Raw genomic sequence first — 21620 nt, 5'->3', positions numbered from 1 at the left:
TATTTGACATCAGTAATTCCATTTGAGTGTGCCATCTGTTCCCTTGTCAGGATCTCAAATGATTCCCCTTTGACTTTGAAATTCTACCTCTAAGAGTTTATGTTCAAGAAATAATAATGTACATAATAATACAGCAAATCTATACTAAGCGCTATAAGAGGGGTAACAAATGATGCTATTGAAGCACACAAGAGGGATTCACTCAAACTGGAGAAATTTGAGAAGCCTTCCCAAAGGAGACGCCATTTGATTTGTATCTTGGGGTCAGCATGAGCATTTGCCAAAAGAGAAATGTGTATATCTTGCCGCCCAACAGAGACATCGTGGCCCCTGAAGGCAGAGAGTCATTACTTGTCTTATATCATACGGCGTCCGGTATACGGCTAGGTTGCAACATGCCTTAAATTAGTGTTTAAGGATTGATGATGGGTCTTCATTGAAAACCATTTTCAGGTAATACTTTGCTAAGCTGGCAGTGGCAGAGTGTGAACTGGGAGGAGCCCACTTTGTTAAGTAAGCATAGTCTGGAAATGGACACCTCCAAATCGAATCTTCCTGCACTGCTCTCTGAGTGAGCTCAGGTGGCATCTGATGTAGGCCTTACACCTTTGAGCTTAAATTTTGTTATCTGTACATTGGGAATAAGAGTACCTGTTTCGCAGAGTTATTTTGACACTTAAAAGAAATGAGAGAGTGCAAAATGTACTTAACAGTGCATGCCACATAGTAGGTAGTCAATGTTATAGACATTGTTATTCCTAAATTAACAGCATCTTGTTATCGCCAGAAAAGAGGGTTCTTCTACTCGCTGCCAAGACAAGCCAACAGTCAAGAGGCAAGGTGGTAGGAGAGAAAGGGCATTTATTAAGCAATAAGCTAACAGATTGGAAGATGGGGGAACTAATGTCCAAAAGAACCATCTTACAGAGCAAAGACTACAGGCGAGTTATGTAGGAGGTGGTCTCCAGGTGGGGCAGACATCTGGTCTTAGTTCCTGATAATCTTTTGTTTTACTGGATATGCATCAGAGACCAGAGCAATGCCCTATACTGTAGTTTAAAGATAACGAGAATAAGATCTTTAATATGTGTAGTAAAGATTACTGTTTACGTGAGTGGCACCAACAATCTTACCTTCACAGTCATATTTTGTGGGAACAGATTCATAAATTTATTTTTTTCCTGCCACAGGTAGCCAGACACCTATTATTGTTCTCATTAACTTCTGTTGCTTAACAACATGTGACATGAGTATTGTCTTGCAATAAATTGACTGACACCTAAGGTTTTTAAAGAATATGATAGTAGCAAATAATCCACCTAAGTCTGGGGCAAAAACCTCCAGTTTTGCAAGAAATATTTAGCTAAGTTGTATGACTAAAATTTGTTCAGATAATATTTCTGGAATGTTTTCTCAATTCTCTCTCTTTCATTTGTGAGTTAAAAGCATTTATGAGGTGCCAGGCCTGTGGCCTAGTGGTTAAGTTTGGCACTCTCTGCTTTAGTGGCCTGGGGTAGGATCCTGGGAGCAGCCCTACACCACTCATCAGCAGCTATGCTGTGGCGGTGACCCACATACAAAATAGACGAAGATTGGCACAGATGTTAGCTCAGGGCGAATCTTCCTCAGCAAAAAAAAAAAAAAAAAAAAAGCATTTGTGAAAATCAAAAGCCAATACTGACTCCCGAATTCTGTCTTACATTGTCCAGAAGAAAGGTAGAGGAGTGGGTGGGATGTTAGTGTGTGTGTGTTTGTGTGTGCACGTGTGTGTGAAGAGAAAGTGAAAATGAGAGAGAGAGAGAAGGGGGGTCCTGCTCTAGGGTTATATTATTATAAAAATAACCAAGAAAAGCCCTGGGCTCAATATACTATAATTTATTACAAATTGAGTATTAGAGATGCTCAGGAAGGCAGACTGGAAGACTGCTGGCTAAGAATGCTGTCAGCCTAAGGAGTTTTATATGGAAGCCTTTTGTTCTAAGCAGCCAAAGAAGAAAAGAGGAAAATGAGGAAGAATCATCTCTCATTATGACAACTGACGGTAATGGTTCTTTTTTTTCCAAACTGGTAACTGACAGCTCCCAGCAGGCTGGGCTCCCCGACCACATGCCACCTGCTGCTCTCCTGGTGGAGGCACCAGATCTTCCTTTCCTTATTGTCAGTTCTCTTATTGCAATGACGTTTTTACTATTCAAGCACCAGGAGTGTCCAAAGTATTGGAAGTCATAAAAGGATACCTATAAGAAGATGAATCCTTGTTCTCAAAGAGCTTATAACACCATGAATACTTATGACTGATATAAGGATGGTCATATGGGAGATTTGTTAAAAGAGCAACTAAATAGAGTGCTAACTATGCACACATTGAGGAGAATCAGAAGATGCGCCATGCGTAATATAAACTTTGAAAAGGGTTTCGATGAAATGGAGGGATGTGGATTTCTCTGATGAAGTGGAAAATATCGTAAACACAAATAGTAAGCACAAATAGAAAACTTGTTAGTTTAGTAAAGTAGTCTGGGTGTGGTTTTATAGATGTGTCCTTATCAGAGCGAAGTGATTCCAGCTCTGCAAATTAGTTTGGAAAGGACGGGACTGGATATTGGTAATGGTTAATTGCTCACCTGACCAAAGACAAGCATGTTGCATGTTAAGGTTTCTATAAGGAGCAGAAGAGCAATGATGTTCAGGCTAAAGAAAGCCTCTGTTTTTATTAATGATAAGGTCAGAATCAGGAACCAGAAGGCTGAGCAAGCAATTGTGAAGCAAGGGCTACGCAATGGCAGAGATGAATGCAACCTGACGTTCCACGTGCATTCTGGCATAGCTCATTGCTTTCCAGACATCTGTGGAAAACACACTACCTCTTAGGTCAGCTGCCTAAGATGTGTTCTCACTGAACCATAACCTAGCAGTGGTTCTCAAGTTGGAATACCAAATGATAGAAGGAGATGTGGTCAATAACTACCTAGATGGTTCCAACATTTTTAAACATGCAGGTGATGATTTGTGGGAAGGATGTACACAGAGGAGAAAGGAAAATCAGGAAAAAACTGTATTTTTCATTTACGAAATAATACTAGGAAGTGATCAGAAAAAGAACTAGATAACACGCCTTAGATAATGAAGAAGCAAGAAATGCTTTTTAATTTTCTAATGGGAGAAACCAATAATAAGATATAAATTCCTCAGTTTACACCAGGAGTTAAAAGAAAATCATTGCCTACTTATGGGTTCATTTTGTAAATCGAGATCAATGAAATTCTCAGAACAACAGCATGAAATCAATCGTAAGATAGCATATAATTCATGGCCAGTATTGTAAATTACAGTTTGCTTGACAGTAATCGGTGAGGTTTCCATGCCCTGGGATGCATTTCCTTGTAACTCGTCTCAGGAAAATGCCTGTGGATCCATTTCTAATGCATATTGGAGTGATCTGTTTTTCCCTATCCACACAACTCCCTGTGTTTGATCTTATGCAAATGATGCAATCAAGCAAATGGAAAACAAGATGTTGTTGCTAAGGGGCTCTGACAAACAGTGGCCTTCCGTTCTCAGGGTTCCCCCACCCTTCATTTACTCCACTCTGATTTGTGTGCATACCTACACTTGTTTGAATCCATTGATCCATTCCATTGCCCTTGAAGGGCCTAATCCCATCTGTAGAGACATCCATGCTACCAAATCAGTTGTAGTTAGGCAGGGAGCAGAGAATTACCATTACATTCCTCTTTGCTTTAAATTTTAAATTGGTGGCTTTGTTAATGGCTTCACTCTCAAAAATGCTTTAGTCCTGTTTCCCCTGGAACCCTCTTTTTCACTTTTTTTTATTAACAGTTTAAAAAAAATCTCCCATTCCATTTTTTCCTTTTTCACACAGCTATTCTTTTTCCGCCTCCTCTCTTTTCTCTGATTTTCCTTTCCCTTTTCCTCTCCATCTCCTCCCATTTCACCAAGGATTTCCCAATTGGGCCAGCTGGGCAGCTTCCTCTACCATGTATCACGTTAGGTTCTCTCTCCTTCTTTTTTTCATGCCTCATTATTCAAAGGATGCTAGTGACACTTCACCTTCTTATGGAAATACATTAAGAATAATCCACTTTGGAGTGGACAGTACAGGCATAAAAATGACTTGGAAGTCAAAAAAGCTATTTAATCAGACTGGCATTCTTTGTACTATTGAGTCTTTAGTTTTCAAATTTTGAGAATCAAAAGAAAATCCACAATTCCTCTTGTCTCAAAAGCATAGCAATCAGATTTCCCAAACCAGATATATGGCCTCACACATTATTTTTTGTGTGAATTACTTTATCTTAAAAATAAATTGGAAAAAATTTTAATTCTGCACAGGTTTGAAAATCTTGGCTGTGTGGTCATCATAAGCATAAATGAAGTGCCAGTTGAGCATGGAGCATTTATAAATCTCAGTTGATAAGACATATACCTATATCTCTATTTCTATGACGATCTATATCTTTATTTCTACAGCTCAACTTAATATCTGACTTCACTTTCATACAATTTAGTTAATAGTAACTGAACCACAGTCACTCACAGCGTTCTTCTCCCCTTCCCTGACAGTATGAAGCTTCTAGGGTCTTACAGAGTTTCTTGGCATTTGGAGTGTGGCCATCCATGGTGCCTTCCTCCTCTATGCAAAGGATCACTATTGAGATAACTCCCTCTGATCTGGTAGATCTCTTCATAGCTTCCATATCACACTCGGAAAATTGAAATGTTTGCAGTGTTTTCTGTGGCCCCACCTGCCTACATATACCAAGGTCTTTTCTTTGGCTGGGGTCTGTCCCCTCCTTGGGACTCTACCTTGGAAACAGCCATCAGGGCCCCTCCTCCCAAGAGCCTGCACATTTCTTTCTCCTTCCTTCCATCTTTATTCCATCAATCTGGGAAATCTGAGGTGGAGGAGGGGAGAGACTATGTACTTCTTGTTTCTCCCAAACATTATATCTGAACCCTGAGTCCTCTCTGTTCCCCCAGTGACTCTGTCCAGGAGGCTTCTTTTACTTTTTCTGCTTCCTGACCGGTCACATTCTGTTTTATAGATAGTACCTATTTTATGGGTAAATCCTGGAGTTACCTCTTCCACTTGTCACACCAATGCAATCCCTCCTTTGCCACCACACAATGTCCAGTCTTCTAATATCTTCGTATTTCCCGAGTATTCACACATTTGCATTTTCCTTGCTATGATCTTTAAACACCCATTTCAAAGCCACCCATTTAATTGAGAGAAATTCAGATGAGAATTGAAGTGAGGGAAAGACATAGGGTCAGGAGCAGGGAAGGGCAGAAGAAAAAATTAAATAGGTTGATATGACAACCATATTGACCTTGGCCCCCTTGGCAGAGATATCAAGCATTATAGGAATTCAAAGGAGGCAGCTAGACCTGTGGGCTCCAATTTTAGACCCCACTTGGGTCGTCCAGAGAATTGGCCAAACCATGAAAGGAGAAAAAAAAGATCAGTGCAATGAAGGGAGAAACAAAGGAACAAGACAGCTATGGCTGCAGAATGCCAATGGTGCAGTTTAAGTTGCAAAACCTAAAATTGTAGTAGACTCTTTCATTATATTCAGCAATGTCTCTCAGTCACATCTTAGAGATGTGAGAGGTGCTAGAGAAATAAGATGATGAGATGTATCCAGAGCTAGGAATTGGGATAGCAGATGTAGAAGAGGATTGGGCAAGTGAAGAACTCTAGGGACCTGGAGAGTGTGGTTTTGAAATGGGTGTTTAAAGATCATAGCAAGGAAAATGCAAATGTGTGAATACGCGGGAAATACGAAGATATTACAAGACTGGACATTGTGTGGTGGCAAAGGAGGGATTGCATTGATGTGACAAGTGGAAGAGGTGGGAGGTTACCAGTTTGTAGTCAGAGGGGAGATTTTAGATTAAAAATCTTGGAAACAGTTTCAAAGATGATCAGGTAGCGGGTATAACATGCTAAAAGTTGAATAAATGAATTAGAGGTGAAGGGCATTACATTTGAGGAAGTTAAAGTGAAGCCAGATTCAGAGATGAGTCATTATTGAGGATGTTGTAGTTGCCAAAAAAGGGATTATGATTGGAAAGAAAACTGAGCCAAAGCTGAAGTCATTGAGGAAAGTAGAAGTGTGACATAGGAGGTGTAATAGGTGTCAACTAGGTCTTGGGTGTACATTGTCTTAAATAATGAATCGATATTGGTAAACGATGGCTGTCTTTTCTCCATCTCTGATATACGTGCATATCATAGAAAATGTGAAAAATATATGTAGTCAAAAAAAATTTAAATCATCTATGTGCCCTCATTCTGAGAAAACCACTTAATATTTTTGTTGTACCTCTATCTCCCGGTTTTTTATAAAGCTTTCATGTTTGAGAACTATATTTTGGCATTCAGACAAGTACAACTTTGCCTTTTTCTTGTTTTTTAATAGTAAATCTCCTTCATTTCGCAATTACAGACCCCTCCATTGGTCTGACAATTGTATTCGTTAGATTCATAAACATTACTCTATTTCTGAGAAAAAATGGCAGTCTGAGTAAGGGACATCATGGTCTTCCTCTGACCTTGCCCATTTATTCAACAAATAAAACTATGCTAATTAAACATCACACCAATCCTGGAGATGTTGCGGTGAACATGAGAGAAAATATCTCTCTGCACCCAAGGACTTTACATTCTCTTGGGAGGGGTAAGACATAAGTAACAAGGTAATTTTTGACATGTTTTGGTAATCATGATAAGAAACTAAACAGGGAATATCACGGACAGTACCTGGGGATGAAGGTGGCCATGTTGTTGGTTATCAAGAAAGACCACTTAAAGAAGGGTGAGCCTGAAGGCTGAGAAAATTCAACCAAATACAAAGAAGGAGAAAATAGATTTCAGTTAGAAGGAATAGCACCTGAAAAGGCCTGGAGGTGTGAGATTGTGGTGTTAAAGGAACAGAAATATGTCCAGTGTATGGAAGGAATGAGGAGAAATAAGCAAGTGTTAAGTCAAGTAGTATCACAGTGACTATTAGATTGCATTCCACGAGCAATAGGGGGCCACTGCAGGGTGTTATTCTGGGGAATCAAAAGATCACTCTTGACTGATGATCTTGCATCCTTCTTCATTGAGGAAATTGAAGCAGTTAGAAGATAAATCCCACGCACTTCCGCCACCATCTACCTACGTACCAGCATTTGTACTCCCATAGTCTCCTTTCCTTCCTATTGATATAGATTAACTATCTCTGCTCCTTCTAAGTCCAAATCCTCCACTTTCATACTAGATTCCATTCTTTCACATATTCAAGGACAAGTCTCCAGCAAGTCTCTCCTCTTTCATCCACTACAAATTGTGCCCTCTCTGTAGGGTCATACCCATCAGCATACAGCGTAATTTTTATCTCATTTCAATTATTTTTAAAAATATTCTCTGGACTCTACTTACCTTCCATCTATTGTTTCATTACTCTACTTTCACCTCCATCAAAACTTCTTGAAAAAGTTGTTTATGCTCCCTATCTCTAATTCCTCTTCTCTCATTCCCTCATAAGCCCACTTGGGTCAGGCTTTGATGCCCACAACTTCGCTGATGCCCAAAATTGCACAATTACCAATATTGCTAAACCCAGTGGTCAATTTTTAGTCCTCTTCTTATTCGACTTATCACCCTTAAAACATTTGCTTCATTTGACTTCTAGGACACCATAATCTCGTTGTTTTCCTCATACCTTACTGGTCACTCTTTCTCTGTCTGCTTGGTTGATTTCTGCTTTTCTTCCTGACATCTTAAGGTTGGTATCCTAGGGTTTGGGTCTTATACCTTTTCTCTTCTTCCTCTATGCTCATTCTATTTGTGCTCTCATCTACTTTAAATACCATCTATATGATGATGACTTCCCAAATTATATCTCAAGCCAGACTTCTTCCTGGAATTCCAAACGTGTATTCAAATTGCCTATTTGACACCTCCACTTGGCTAGTCTAATTAACATCTCGAACTTGCCATGTCCAAAACATGAATGCTTTATCTTTCCCTCAAATCTTGTTTGGTCTGAGATCTTCTGCAACCAAATTAATGGTTACTTCATCTTTGTCTTTACTCAGGCCAAAAAACTTGGAGTCAACTTTGACTCCTCTCTTTCACATACTACCCACAATGCACTGAAGAATCCTACTAACTTTGTCTTTAAAACATATCCAGAGATTCTCTTGTAGTGACATCAGCAAAATGGTGGCATAAGGATTTTGTGGCTTGTCTCCTCCCCCACCCGCAAACATCAATTGGAAAATCCACATGTGAAAATACCTTCAAAGGACCAAGGATTCCAGGTGAAGGATTACAGCACCTGGCTGAAGCACAGAAATAAGAAAAGACACATTGAAGAGGATAGGAAAGATAGATTCACATTACCCACATCACCCCTCCCTCCAGCCCAGGCAGCCCAGCACAGAGAGGGATACCCTCCTTGTGGGAGAAGAGAGTGAATTGAGTGCCTGACTTCACTGGGGTCCCCAGAGCCAGCCTGCTCCAGCACCAGGGTGACTCCTGAGGCCTTAGTTGGCTCCTTATGTGCTCATGAGAACCCAAGCCCAGACTCGCCCTGGCACCTTCTGGCTCCAGCAACCCCAGCTAGCTTCCACTATACCAGGCTCCTAGCAGTTTCCCACAAACCTAGGCCCCTAGCTCACCCATGTGCCTACAGGCTCCACTGGCCCCAGATGACCCCCGTGGCTCCAGGTGTCTTCCTAGTCTCCAGGCTCCCAGTAGGCCTCCAGGAAACCTGGCCATGGACTCACCCAGATGCCAAACAGCTCCAGCGACCCCAGGTGGCTCCTGTGGTCCCAGTCAACTTCCATGGCACCATGCTTCCAGTAGGCTCCTGCATTCAGACTCCTAACTAGTGAACTATTAGACAAGTCATTTGAAATCATTCAATCAGAGAAGCAAAAAGATAAAAGTATGAAAAAGAGTGAAGAAAGCCTACATGAATTATGGGATACTATTAAAAGAACCAATTTATGCATCATTGGACTCCCAGAAGGAGAAAAGGGGGAGAAAGGAGCAGAAAGCTTAGTTAAAGAAATAGTGGCTGAGAACTTCCCAAATCTGGGAAGAGATTTGGACATTTAGTTCTTAGTTCATAACGGTAATATGTCACCCACAAATTTCAATGCAAAAAATCTTCTCCAAGTTGCATTATAATAAAATTGTATAAAACCAAAGACAAAGAGATAATTTTAAAATTAGCAAGAGAAAAACATTTCTCACATATAAGGGAGACCCCATAAGGCTATCAGTGGATTTCTAAGTAGAAACCTTGCAGGCAATGAAAAAGTGGGATGATATATTCAGAGTACCGTAAGAAAAAAACTACCAACCAAGAATAAGCTACCCAACAAAATGGTCTTTCAGTAATGAAAGAGAGATAAAGACTTTCCCAAGCAAACAAAAGCTAAGAGTTTATCACCACTAGACCTGCCTTACAAGAAATGATGAAAGTTCTTCAAGCTGAAAGAATGCTAATTAGTAACATGAAGCTATATGAAAATATAAAACATACTGGTAAAGGTAAGTATATAGTCAAATTTAGAATACTCTAGTACTGTAATATTGTGGTGTGTTAGCCACTTAACCCTAGTATAAAGGATTAAAACTCAAAAGTTTTAAAAATAACTATAGCTAGAATAATTTGTTAATGGATACACAATTAAAAAAAGGTAAATTGTGGGGCCAGCCTGGTGGCTTAGTGGTTAACTTTGGCATGCTCTGCTTTGGCAGCCCAGGCTTAGGGGTTTGGATCCTGGGCTCGGACCTACACTACTCATCAAGCCATGCTGTGGTGTCGTCCCACATACAAAATGGAGGAAGATGGGCACAGATATTAGCTCAGGGCCACTCTTCCTCAAGCAAAAAGAGAAAGATTGACAACAGGTGTTAGCTTAGGGCCAATCTTCCTCACACATGCACAAAAAAAAAAGGTAAATTATGACATCAAAGACATAAAATATAGGTGAGGGAGTAAAAGTGTAGAGTTTTTATATGCAATTGAATTAAGTTATTATCTTAAAATACACTGTTATAGCTATAAAATTTTTTATGTGAGCTTCATATGGATTTTTCCACCACTATGGAAAAATGATCAATTCACAAAGAAAAGAAGCAAAAGAGGAAGAAAGCCACAAGAGAACTACAAAGTAGCCATAAAACAATTACTATAATGGCATTAGTTAGTCCTTACTTATCAATAATTACTTTAAATGTAAATGAAATAGATGATCCAATCAAAAGGCATAGAGTGGCTGGATAGATTAAAAAATAAGACCCAACTATATGCTGCCTACAAAAGACTCACCTCAGCTTTAAGGATACACTTAGACTGAAACAGAAAGGATAGAAAAAGATATTCCATGCAAAAGGAAACCAAAAGAGAGCAGGAGTGGCTATACTAATATCAGACAAAATAGACTTTAAGTCAAAAACAGGAACAACAGAAAAAGAAGGTCATTATGTAAAGATAAATGGGTCAATAAATCAAGAGGATATAATAATTGTAAATAAATATGCACTCAACATCAGAGCACCTAAATATATTAAACAAATACTAACAAATCTGAAGGGAGAAATAGAACTATACAATAATAGTAAAAGACTTAAATATTTCATTTTTAACAATGGATAGATCATCCAGATAAAAAACCAATAAGGAAACAATGGAATTAAACTATGCCTGAGACCAAATGGACCTAACAGACATGTAGAGAATATTCCACAAAACAGCAGCAGAACACACATTTTTCTCAAGTGCACATTCTCTGGGACAAATCATATGTTAGGTCACAAAACAAGCCTTAGCAAATGTAAGAAGATTGAAATCATTATGAGTGTCTCTTCTGAACACAATGGTATGATACTAGAAATCAATAACAGGAGAAAAATTAGAAATTTGTAAATATATGAAAATTAGAAAACACACTCCTGAACAACCAATGGGTCAAAGAAATCAAAAGGAAAATCAAAACATAATTTGAAACAAATGAAAATGGAAACACAACATGGCAAATCTTATGGGATACAGGAAAAGCAGTTATAAGAGGAAAGTTTATAGTGATAAATGCCTACATTAAGAAAAAAGAAATATCACAAATAAACAACCTAACTTTACACCTCAAAGTACTAGAAAAAGAAGAACAAACTAAGCCCAGAGTTAACAGAAGGTAGGAAAGAACAAAGATCAGAGCAGAAATGAATGTAATAGAGACCAGAAAAACAATAAAAGATCAATGAGACTAAGAACTGGTTTTTGAAAGGATAAACAAATTGACAACCTTTAGCTAGACTAAGAAAAAAAAGAGAGCAAACTAAAATAAATAAAATCAGAAATGAAAGAGGTGACATAAGAGATTACTAGGATCAATTATATGCCAACAAATTGGATAACCTAGAAAAAATGGATAAGTTCCTAGAAACATACAACCTACCACGACTGAATCATGAAGATGTAGAAAATTTGAACAGACCAATAGCAAGTAAGGAGATTAAAAGTGTAATCAAAAACATCCCAACAAAGAGAAGCTTAGAAATATGGTTTCACTGGTGAATTTTACCAAATATTTAAAGAAGAATTAACACCAATCTTACTCAAACTCTTCCAAAAAATTGAAGAGGAGGGAATACTTCCAAACTCGTTTTATGAGGCCAGTAGTGCCCTGATAACAAAGCCTGATAAGGAGACTACAAGAAAAGAAAACTACAGGCCAATATCCCTGATGAATATAGATGCAAAAATTCTCAACAAAATATTAACAAACCAAATTCAACAGTGCATTAATCCCTGGGATGCAAGAACGGTTCAACATGTGCAAATCAATAAATGTTATACAACACATTAACAGAATAAAAGGTAAAAATCAAATGATCATCTCAATAGACACAGAAAAAGCATTTGATAGAATTCAAGATCTTTTCATGAAAAAAACTCTCAACAAATTGGGTATAGAAGGAACACTTCTCAACGTAATAAAGGCTATATATGACAAGCCCACACCTAACATCATACTCAAAGGTATAAAGCTGAAATCTTTTTCTCTAACATCAGGAACAAGACAAGGATGCCCACTCTCACCGATTTTATTCAACATAGTACTGGGAGTCCACGCCAAAGCAATTAAGCAAGCAAAAGAAATAAAAGGCATCCAAATTGGAAAGGAAGAAGTAAAATTGTCTCTATTTGCAGGTGACATGATATTACATATAAAAAACCCTGAGGACTCCACCAAAAAACTGTTTGAACTGGTAAACAAATTCAGTAACATTCAAGGATACAAAATCAACATACAAAAATCAGTTGTTTCTATATATTAGCAATGAACTATCTGAAAAAGAAAGAAAACAATTCCATTTACAATAGCATTAAAATAATAAAATACTTAGGAATAAATTTAACCAAGGAGGTGAAAGATCTGTACACTGAAAATTATAAGACATTGATGAAAGAAACTGAAGAAAACACAAATAAATGAAAAGATATCCTGTGTTCATGGACCAGAAGAATTATATTGTTAAAATATCCATACTACCCAAAACCATCCATAGATTCGATGCAATCCTTATCAAAATTCCAATGGCATTTTTCACAGAAATAGAAAAAAAAATCCTAAAATTCATATAGAATCAAAAAAGACCCCAAATAGTCAAAGCAATCCTGAGAAAGAAGGTCAAGGCTGGAGGCATCACAATTCCTGATTTCAAACTTTATTACAAAACTATAATAATCAAAATAGTATGGTATTGGCATAAAAAGAGACATATAGACTAATAGAACAGAATCAAGAGCCCAGAAATAAACCCATACGTATATAGTAAAGTAATATTTGACAAGGAAGCAAAAAAGCTCAATGGGGAAAGAATGGTCTCTTTAATAAATGATGTTGAGAAAACTGGGTATTTACAAGCAAAAGAATGATATTGGACTCCTATCTTACACCACGCATAAAAGTTAACTCAAAATGGGTTAAAGACTTAAATATAAGACCCCAAACTGTAAAACTACTAGAAGAAAACATAGTGAAAAAGCTTCTTGACATTGGTCTTAGCAACAGTTTTTTGAAGATGACACCAAAAGTGCAAGCAACAAAAGCAAAAATAAGCAAGTGGGACTATAACAAACTAAAAAGCTTCTGCACAGCAAAAGAAACAATCTGCAAAATGAAAATAGAACCAATGGAATGGGGGAAACTATTTACACACCATCCACCTGATAAGGAGTTAACATCCAAAATGTATAAGGAACTCATACAATTCAATAGCAAAAAACAAACAGACAAACAAAGAATCTGACCAAAAACTGTACAAAGGACTTGAATAGACATTTTTCCAAAGAAGACACATATAAATTGCCAACAGGTAAATGAAGACATGCTCAACATCATTAATCATCAGGAAAATGCAAATCAAAACCACAATGATATATTACTTCACACCTGTTAGAATGGCTATTATCAAAAAGAAGAGAGACAATATGTGTTGGTAAGGATGTGGAGAAAACAGAACCCTTGTGTGCTGTTGCTGGGAATGTGTATTGATACAGCCATTGTGGAAAGCAGTATGAAGTTTCCTCGAAAAATTAAAAATAGAACTACAATATCATCCAACAATCCTACTTCAAGGTATAGATCAGAAGGAAATGAAATCAGGATCTTGAAGAGAGAGATATCTGCACCCGCATATTCATGGCAGCATTATGCACAATAGTCAAGACATGGAAATGATCTAAGTGTCCATCGATAGCTGAATGCATAAAGAAATGTGGTGTGTACATATATATATATATAATAGATTATTATTCAGCCTTAAAAAAAGGAACTCCTGCCTTTTAAGACAACATGGATGCACCTTGAGGGCATTATGCTAAGTGAAATATTGTATATTCTCACTTATATATGTAATCTGAAAAAGCTGAACTCACAGAAATAGAGAGCAGAATGGTGGTTCCCAGGGGATAGGGTGGGGGTTGGGGAGGGAGAATTGGAAGATGTCAGTTAAAGGGTACACACTTCCAGCTGTAAGATGAATAAGTTCTGGAGATCTAAGGTACAGCATGGTGAATATAGTTAACAATACTGTATTGTATACTTGAAAGTTGTTAAGAGAATAGATCTTGAATGTTATCACCCCCAAAAAGAATGGTAATTATGTGAGGGGATAGAGGTGTTGACTAACCTTATTGTGGTAATCACTTAGCAATATATATGGGATATCAAATCGTCACGTTTTACAACTTAAACTTACATATGTTATATGTTAATAATATCCCAATAAAGCTGGGGGGAAAAAAAATCCAGAGTCCAACCATTTCTTAGTTGATTTCTGCAAAAGCATGTTAAGTGAGATTTATGCATACACTCTTGCTCACTAAAGTCTATACTATAGCCAGCAGCCAGGGTGGTATTCGTGAAATCCTTGTCTGATCATGCTATAGCTCTGTTCAAAATCGTCTCGTAGCTTCCTAAGTAGGATCTCTCAGATTGAAAACCAAAATTCGTGTGAAGACCTACAAGGCTCACGTGATCTGGTCCCTCATTAAATCTCTGATGTCATCTCTTACTCCTTTCTGCCTCATTTGCTCTGCTCCAGCCACATGGGTCTCCTTGCTATCGCTCAAACATGCCAGGCATGTTCCTCCTTCCAAACCTTTGTTCTGCTTATTCCCTCTTCTGGAATGGTCCTCTCCCCAGAATCTCGACAACTTTTACCCTCAGCCTTTCCAAGTCTTTGCTCAAAATGTCACCTTGCTGCTGAAGCCACCACTTACTCTTGTCTTTTTTATTGTTTTCAGTTTTGTTGAGATATAATTAACATGCAGCAGTGTAAAAGGTTAAGGTATACAACATAATGACTTGACGTATATATTGTGAAATGATTACCACAATAAGTTTAGTCAGCATCCCTGACTCTTGCTTTTTAAAATTACCCAGCATTCCTGATTCTTCTCGCCCTGTTCTATGTTTTCTGCAGCACTTATCACATTATATAGCGCTAACATTCTTAAATCTTATTAGACATTCAGTTTAAAGCAATGCTGTCTCCTAAAATGCAACACTTTTCTTACCCATAAACTTGAAGTACCTTAAATAGTCTAGGGGTAAACCCTAGCTATGAATGGAGGACTCGACAAGATTCGGTATTTTCTATTTCAGTCCTGGTTCACCAGTCATACTGGCCCTCTCCAGCAATGACCCTTCTAAGCATACTCACTTCCTCATCCTGGTCTCCCCCAGTCCTGACCATCATAGACGTGGATGCTTCTCAATCCCTGGAGTCGCAGTAGAATCCAGGTGCAGACAGTAACCCTGGAACTAATTGCTGTAAGAGGCTGCTCCCATTTTCTGAGTGAGTTTAGGAGTTGGGTGATCAAGGTCAGCTTCCATGAGTGGAGGCTGCAGTACGAAAGGGAGTGGGGCATTCTGTGATGAGGAGATACCGTGATATGGTGACTCTGTGATGATGCATTCTGACCCCATCAGCTTGAGATAACTAAGGATTCCCAGATATACAAGTCTGTCCAAGCACACATATACAAGCAAGTTTCAGGCCACCTTGGAATAGCGTGGCTTCCTCCCCATCTCCAAATTGGGTAGCCAAATCCCTACCTCAACACGCTAGAATGTAAGAAAGCAAGAAAACTGTCCCACCACAAAGAGTTCATTGGCCAAAGAACATCGTAGCATCCAGTCTCATTTGCAGCTGACCAAGACAATCTGGTACGACTAGGAGAGATGCTCATGCAAAATGTTCTCAAGTTACTCAAAACTGGCCACATGGAATGCAATTTCTGGCTGCAGCATGTTCTTTCAGAAAAGTTGGATGTATTTTCGTGTTCAAATACTACAGCTTTCTCCTAATTGCGCTGACTTACCCATCAGGGATTCCTCCTTTATTCTAGGTTCTGTGTCCTTCTTGGCTTTGCTGCTGAAACTGGACTTAAAGTCAAATCCCTGGCATCCCCTTCCTCGGGAATGCAAGGAATTCAGACTGATGGGAGAGATGAGAGGCTAAAAGGTCACCAAGTTCCTGAGAACCAGAAGGAGAAGATGAAGAGATCAGGGGAATGGAAGATATAATATGTTAGCATATTAACACATTAGAACTTTAGCCAGGATTGGGCCTGCTTCTAGGAGCTGTTCTTTGTGCGAAGTTTTCCCACAGTAAATAATAGTTTACTCTCTTTGTAGCGTCTGAGGCCACTGTTCTCATGATTTTTAGCTTCATAAGTTTCCTAGAATGTTGATTCAAATGAAGGCACCCCAGTTCTGTCTGACTTGTGCACACATGGTGCAGCTGTTCTTGTCATCTCTCAGCAGTCCCTGGCAAATCCATGCTGTTTTAACACCAGTTTCAAAGTGTCCCTGCAACATATCTTCTGACCACATTGCTTGGGGATGCCCCACCTCAACTTGGTACCATTGAGTACCTGTAGGATAAAGTTGTGAAGAAAACAAGGCTTAATCAAAAGCATTATGAGTGTCTTCCTGATAATCACTTTTTGTTCTAGAGTGACTATATTTAGTATAATTATTTTTTTTGCCTTTCTTCTGATGACCTACATGTTTAACCAATTGATTGTGCTTTGCATGAAAATCAAAATGTTCTTTTCCTAGTTTACTTTTGCTATCAGTGCAATGCAAAATCTATTTCTCTGAATTAGGTTGCATTTCATTAATCTTTTAAACATGAAATTGTAATGGTTGAAGGTTAATGAGATTTAAGAATATATGTTACTTAAATTGTGACTAACTTATTTCAAAATATTCCAGAAAATAATGATTATTTCTAGGAGTATAAAAGTATGACTGATGTTTAAATCTTAGCAAAGTTGACTGAACTTTGGCTAGATTCGTTCAATGAAGTAATTATTGAGTACCTTTATAAATGAAATGTTCAGGGCATTTTGAAATTGAATTAGTAAATTACAGATTAGTTTGTTCTAATGCAAGGGAGTGTGGTATCTATTAGAAAGATAGACAGATATAAAGTACAAGAGAATTTCAGGGGAGGGAGAGATTATTGACTGGCGAGCGTACCATTCCACGCTCTTGATCATCTTTCATACCTAGCTCAGCTGTATCCAGACTATCTCATTCATTAATTCTTTATTCCTTTATTCAAACTCATATATTCAAAACTTACAATGTGCCAGACATTGTGCTAGATACTGAGGATGCAAAAATGAATCTAGTATCATTCCTTCCTTTACAATGTTTAGTCTAATGGATCAGATAGTCATGTAAACAAATCATTACGGCACAGTGTTATAAGCGCTAAAACTTTGTGCAAATGCCTTGGGAGGAAAAAGAGAAGATAATAGCTCCATCTTGTGCCAGGGGTCTTGGCAGGATGTGTTAGGGACGTCTTAAGAAAGAAACAGGCATTTGCACTGAGCCTGGACGACTTCAAGGTCAAATAATAGTCGGTCAAGTGCACCAGAGAAGAAAGGAATTCGGCAAAAGGAATTACAAGCACAAAATCATTATTACAAGCTTTGCATTTGCATTTCGAAAGCAACTCCTGTTGTCTTCAAATATGCTTTAAAAATAATTTAAATGTCTCATTTATTTTTTAACAGAGCCATTGAACTAACTCTAAACTCAGAAAATGATTTACCTGTTCACACACATTCAAGAAAACAGTCAAATCGTTAAAACGAAAAAGTTAAACCAAGAGTTTGACTGACACTTGTCTATTTGAAAATAACCATAGTATATTTAAAAGATAAAACAGCCTCTATTTTATTGTTATTGATTTTTATGGCTAATGATTCTCATTTTAAGCTTTACTTTAACTGTTCTAAGAGGTAGGAATGTAGAGGAGAAGTAAAATCTCCTGAATAAAAAGTCTGACGGTAAATAAGTTCTTATTTCCCCCACCCCCTAGATTTAGGGGTATTTACGGCCCACCAGTTTCTGCTCAGCGCTTGCACACATGTGGGATGCACAAACAGTTCCCTGGTCGTACTGTACACAGCACAGCTGCCACCAGAGCACGTGGATTCCCCGATTCTGACAGTCCTGGATTCTAGAACTATATACGTACAGTAAGTAGAAATGTTGTCTCTGTCACACGTTGGTTCATGCAAGAGTCCCAGTGAGTTCAATCAAGGGAAGAGTTTGTGACATAAAATTAATTTTATTGTGATTAAATGCATAGAAGTGATTAGTTCAGTGGTTCTGGGAACGTTGATTATCACTTGCCAGCTTAATTTCCATTTTGTCTTTATGCAATCAGGCTGAGCTACATATGCACACAGATTCTGTGCAAATGTCAATAAAAGAAAAACTGACCACTTGTGTGACTGCCTTGGGCTTTTTATATGTGGGGCATTATTTGTAATGATTTGAATAAGAAAAAATATATAGAGAGTGTTTTTTTCTTTTTGAGCATAAACTAGGACCTTCTTGTTCCCTTGCAGTTGAAGTCAAAAAGGAACTTTCTCATATAGGCATATTCAGATTATTTTATTTATTTGTTTATTTTTGGTGAGGGAGATTAGCCCTGAGCTAACATCTGTTGCCAATCTGCCCCCACTTTGTATGTAGGTCGCCTCCAGAGCATGGCTTGATGAGTGGTGTAAGTTCGTGCCTGGGATCCAAACCCGCGAACCCAGGGCTGCCAAAGCAGAGCACGCGAACTTAACCACTACACCACCAGGCTGACCCTCAGAATATTTTTGATATTAGAGATTCTTGTCCATTTCCTAATATGTGAGGTACAAGGTGTATTGTACTACTGAATTAAAACTGGATAAACCTCTCTTACTACCAATTAATACTTGTTTACATTCATCTCTCTCGTTCTCGGTTTTCTCATCTGTAAGTTTCGATTGAATAAATAAGGGTATTCATTCACGCTGAAAAACATTATGAATCATATCCCATTGTTCCAAGTCTAAATTCTCCTAATGGCTTTCATTTTCTAAGATTTCCCACTGCTCTAAGTATTTCTCAATTTACCAATTTCCTGTTTATTCCATGACTTGTCTTGTTCATTCCCACTGACACATTGTAACCTTCATCTGGAATACCCTCTACTTTTCCTTTGGCCCGCCAAATCCAATCCATCTATTAAGAATAAAATCCGGGCCTGCCCAGTGGTGTAGTGGTTAAGTTCACGCACTCCGCTTTGGCGGCCCAGGGTTCCCAGTTTGCATGTTCAGCTACCAGGCACGGACCTATGCGCTGCTCATCAAGTCCTGCTATGGCAGCATCCCATATACAAAATAGAGGAAGACGGGCACAGATGTTAGCTCACGGCCAATCGTCCTCACCAATAAATAAATAAATAAATAAATAAATAAATAAATAAATAATAAATAAAATCTTCTGTATCTAGGTATTGTGTCATCTCATTCAGAAGGTCTTACCTGACTATTTCAGCCCCTCCAGTCCTCGGCTTCTCTGTATCTTATAGTTACTTGTTAACTCTGTGTTAGATTTCTGGATTTTTCAAGACAATTATGTTATTCTTGCTCTCTCTCATTTCTTATGAGTTCTCAGATGTTCTCCCAATTTGTGTTCTGTCGCTTAAGTTCAAAATCAAGTACTCGCAGATGCATTTTTGTATCATTAGCTAATTAAAATTAGAAGTCACTAGAGGGCAGGTGCTATGTCATTTTTTTTTTTATGCTACTCAGAATACACATTTAATAACTACTTGGGTTTTTTAAAGTGAATCCCTTTTGAGTTTTCAGTGTGTTATTTTCAGTGGCATAAATCCAAGTTCATATATGTCCTTTAGCAATCCTGCACATTTCAGGTTTGACTTGAATGAAGGATGATGCTAGTGCTCTATTTTTCCATTCCCAGGTGGAAACAACCAAGAAATATAAATGGAGTTCTGGAGCGCTATATATTATATATTTCAAATCACACCCATGATTTTACAATTTGGGATGTCATCTATAACAGTACAGAACTTTTCCAGGATCACACGCTGCAGTACCTTTTCCCTGGTAATAAATATCTCATCAAGCTGGGAGTAAGTTTACTTTACTTCTGTCCCTTTTTTGTCCCCATCCCTTGTCTTACTGCTTCCCTTTCCTCTGCCCCATCTTCTCTCCCTCCCTCACTTAAAAGAAAAAAAAAATCTCATATATTGCTATTTACACTGAAAATTCACTTCATACCCTAAATGCGAGTTCTGTTGATCTAATACCTACATATTTATTTCATATTATGCAAAATGATAGAATAACAATCTGAGTCAGTAGCTTTCCCCAAATCTAATTTGGGATTATCAGAAATTATTTCTTTTTTATTATTTGTGGAATGCCATAATTGCTGATGGCTTTTTTCTATAATGCTTAGATTAATAAGGTTATTTCCCTGTGGAGCTTGTATTCATTTGAAAAACAATGCACAGTATGAAAATATAGATCTTATATTTTTAAATGAAATTCTAAATGACCCCCAAATATTCTCGATTGTTATTATATTCTGGTTTACATTACGCTTCTATCTCAAAAGAACAGTCACTTAATAAAACCCTAGAATCAATGTAGTTGAGAGGTTTCTTTACACAGACAATAGCATTTTTTAACGCAAAATAGCACTTTTATACAAAGGTCTTTTAAAAGACCTTGGTATTACTGTGGAATTTGTACTCAATAGTTCCTTTTGTTTTTTGATGAAATATAAGCTTTTTTAAGTTTAATAGCACATCTGAAAATAACTGAATATAAACATGAAATTGTCCCTATTTGTTTTAAACACGCTCTTCATTTTATAGCAATACCTATATAAGGATATTTGCTTTGATAAATGCCGTAGAAAATATTCTGCTCTTGATTATGAATAAATTTACATTTATGTAGACACTGTGTATGCATTCATTTTACTTAACATGCTCTTGAATGCTCTAAATATTATACCACAAGAAAATAAACTACATTCAACTATTGCTAACTGTCTGACCTGACACCACAAAACAAGGGCAATCCGACAACGCTAAAAGTCCTGTTCGGAACTGACTCCCTGTGCCTAGGTGTTCAGCACATAGATGGGTTTATGAAACAGCATCTTTGATTACTTAGTTTTATGATCCAAGAGGTAAGAAGTGTATTAACTTGATTTTCAAAAGCTAATATAGAAATCCACACTATTTTCAAAATAGTGGTAGTACGAAAATCAAAGAAAGTCTCAATTGCTTGGAAGCAACCAAAATTCAACAGAAATTGTTGTGTTCTTGCATTTTGCCAGAATAATATGAAACAAAGTTCTACTCTCAAGGCAATTTTTAGGATATACTGTGCAGTCAATGAAAACCCACCACAACCTCCTATGTTTCGTAAATCTATACTGCCTTGAAAAATAAACACCACTAGATTGGGAGTCCGCTCCCCTGAGTTGTAACTCAGATTTTGCTACTAACTGTGTGACCTAAGGCAAATTCACTTAACTGCACTGAGTTTTATGTTCTTCAAGCCTAAAATTAGGACTTTGAACTAAATGATTTTTAATGTCTCTTTGAGCCCGAAAATTCTATGATGCTAAAAGGTGACCCCCAAACAATATTCTATGGAGTCAAACAAGATCTGTCAGCCAGTGAATAATGTTTATGCAAG

The 21620-nt window shown here is 37.8% G+C and overlaps 1 protein-coding gene across 1 annotated transcript in view; it reads left to right on the top strand.

Moving 5' to 3' along the window:
* The window catches only part of USH2A (usherin), a 761558-nt gene that overhangs the window by 395098 nt on the left and 344840 nt on the right, over positions 1–21620 (top strand). Inside the window, exons 33-34 of the mRNA XM_087424358.1 lie at positions 17936–18095; positions 19864–20035. Coding sequence (XP_087280484.1) covers positions 17936–18095; positions 19864–20035 — 332 coding nt within the window. The remainder of the gene's footprint in view (positions 1–17935; positions 18096–19863; positions 20036–21620) is intronic.

The sequence above is a fragment of the Ceratotherium simum genome, chromosome 36 (genome assembly GCF_057802395.1).
Source record: "Ceratotherium simum simum isolate JZ-2026a chromosome 36, ASM5780239v1, whole genome shotgun sequence".
Lineage (NCBI taxonomy): Eukaryota > Metazoa > Chordata > Mammalia > Perissodactyla > Rhinocerotidae > Ceratotherium > Ceratotherium simum.
This window is presented reverse-complemented; position numbering and strand designations above follow the sequence as displayed.